This window comes from Chiloscyllium plagiosum, chromosome 22 (genome assembly GCF_004010195.1).
Source record: "Chiloscyllium plagiosum isolate BGI_BamShark_2017 chromosome 22, ASM401019v2, whole genome shotgun sequence".
Taxonomy (NCBI): Eukaryota; Metazoa; Chordata; class Chondrichthyes; order Orectolobiformes; family Hemiscylliidae; genus Chiloscyllium; species Chiloscyllium plagiosum.
Window position 1 is genome coordinate 57,422,018 of NC_057731.1, and position 2,416 is coordinate 57,424,433.

The following is a 2,416-nucleotide window of genomic DNA, read 5'->3' on the forward strand; positions in this document are numbered from 1 at the left end:
GTCTGGCGATGGAGGAGGTCCAGGACCTGCATGTCCTTGGTGGAGTGGGAGGGGGAGTTGAAGTGTTGAGCCACGGGGTGGTTGGGTTGGTTGGTCCAGGTGTCCCAAAGGTGTTCTCTGAAACGTTCCGAAAGTAGGCTACCTAGACTACACCTCCTCCCACACCCTGCCCCCTGTAAAAACGCCATCCCATATTCCCAATTCCTTCGTCTCCGCCGCATCTGCTCCCAGGAGGACCAGTTCCAATACTGTACAACCCAGATGGCCTCATTCTTCAAAGACCACAATTTCCCTCCTGACATCATTGACGATGCTCTCCACCGCATCTCCTCCACTTCCCGCTCCTCCGCCCTTGAGCCCCACCCCTCCAAATCTTCTCAGTAGCACAATCAACGGTTACAGGGAAAAGGAAGGGAGGTGGACATAAGGAATGTCAGATCAGCCATAATTCTGTTCAATGACAGAGGAAGCTCAAGTGCCTGAATGGCCTACTCCTGTTCCTAATTCTTACTGTTTTAACGCATGTCCCCAGAACACTAGCCTGGGGGTTATGGATTGCTGATACAGTGCTATTACCACTAACTCTCGTAGGTATTATTCACTGTATGGAATGAAGGAATACGTTGAGAAGCATTTTGTACTTGAAACATGCCATCGCAACGCAAGTTAGTTATTCCTCCCTTCTTTCTCCCTCCTCCCCCCCAAAAAAACAAAAATCACAATCAACACGTTGGAGCCTCTTGGGGCAGCATTCAGCTCCATAAATCCTACCTGTACTTTAAAAGTAAATTACTCTGGACAACCTTGTATCAATTCCACTAGCCACCTGCCAGAAGGCGAACTGACTGCCTCGGCTATCCCCTTCCATTGATAAGTTAATAAATGGAGCTTAAGGCCCCACTGCCCACACAAATGACAAGGAAGATGGTCAGAAGTCAAAGAGGTGGGAGTGATGTTTGGCCTCTTGAAGCTGGGGCCTGTCATTCCATAATTTTACAGTTGAATTCTAATTTTACTACTTAGTTCTACTGCCATGCATTAATATCCATATGCAATCACTTTATGTTCATATTTGCCCTCAAAAGTTCGGATGTGAGTAACAAGTGCTCTCTATCTAGCACTTACTGTGCTGTTTTCTTCCCGCGGGAACAATAACCGAGTCCACACTAAATGGAAGCGAGTGTTTTATCACCCGCGGGGCCCGGCCCGGCCCGGCCCGGCCCGGCCCGGCCTTGTTCCCCCCACCCCTGCCCCGAGCGGGGCCTGAGGAGGGAGCGGGGCCGCACGGGCCTTTACCTGTTTAATGTACATCTTCTACTGTCCCTCAGCGGCACCGGGGGTTCTCCTTCCCGCCGCCGCCTTCAGACCGTCGTTGTTGATTAACAATAATCGCCTCCTCCTCCGCCACCGCCGGGATCCAGGACCCGGGAAAATAAAAAATAAACAAAAACAACCCGAAAGCGGCAAAACTCCGACAAAATGGCGGCTCCCCCTCACCCTGCACCAAATCAGAGACTGAGGGATGGTAAGAAAGAAAACTAGGGAAATACATGAGATAGCAGAATTCTACTGATTGGGTCACCCACTAGTAATTATTATTGATATATAATAATTGTTTGTTTCTGATATATCCTTCTAATACTGAAACTGAAGAATGTTTCAATGCACTATACAATCTTTACCCCCCCCTATTTGATGTTGGTATAGTCCAGGCGGGGTCAAAGGTTTGGCGCCAATGAAACATTCTGGCGCCTGGAGCCGGGCTTCCTATTAAAGGGACATGCCGCTCTGGCCCTTTAAACACCGCCGGCATTTCTTGTCGGCAGATATTTATTTTACAGTGAGCCTTAATGTTTGTTTTAATCAACCTGTTCAGAGACATTATTATATATATACACAAAATATCCTGGACCAGATATAGGGGCCGTACAAGTGTGCCAGAAGACCAGGTATTTTCTAATCAACTTGTTCATATTATTATATACACGCATATCTGCGCTTGAACCTGGACCTCCTGGCTCAGAGGTAGGGACACTACGAGAGCCATCTAAGATAAGGACATCACAGTGGCTCAGTGGTGCCTTACAGTGCCAGGGCCCTGTGTTTGATTCCGCCCTTAGGCAGGAGAAAGTGAGGTCTGCAGATGCTGGAGATCAAAGTTGAAACTTTATTGCTGGAACAGCACAGCAGGTCAGGCAGCATCCAGGGAACAGGAGATTCGACGTTTCGGGCACAGGCCCTTCTTCAGGAATGAGCAGAGAGTGTTCAGCAGGAGAAGATAAAAGGTAGGGAGGAGGGACTTGGAGGAGGGGCGTTGGAAATGTGATAGGTGGAAAGAGGTCAAGGTGAGGGTGATAGGTCGGAGTAGGATGGAGGCGGAGAGGTCAAGAAGAAGACTGCAGGTCAGGAAGGCGGT

General features: G+C 49.0%; 1 protein-coding gene across 1 annotated transcript in view; it reads right to left on the reverse strand.

Moving 5' to 3' along the window:
* The window catches only part of smc3 (structural maintenance of chromosomes 3), a 131,397-nt gene extending 129,891 nt beyond the window's left edge, over nt 1–1,506 (reverse strand). The window contains exon 1 of the mRNA XM_043713100.1: nt 1,297–1,506. Coding sequence (XP_043569035.1) covers nt 1,297–1,311 — 15 coding nt within the window. The 5' untranslated portion in view covers nt 1,312–1,506. The remainder of the gene's footprint in view (nt 1–1,296) is intronic.
* Nucleotides 1,507–2,416: the final 910 nt, after the last annotated feature.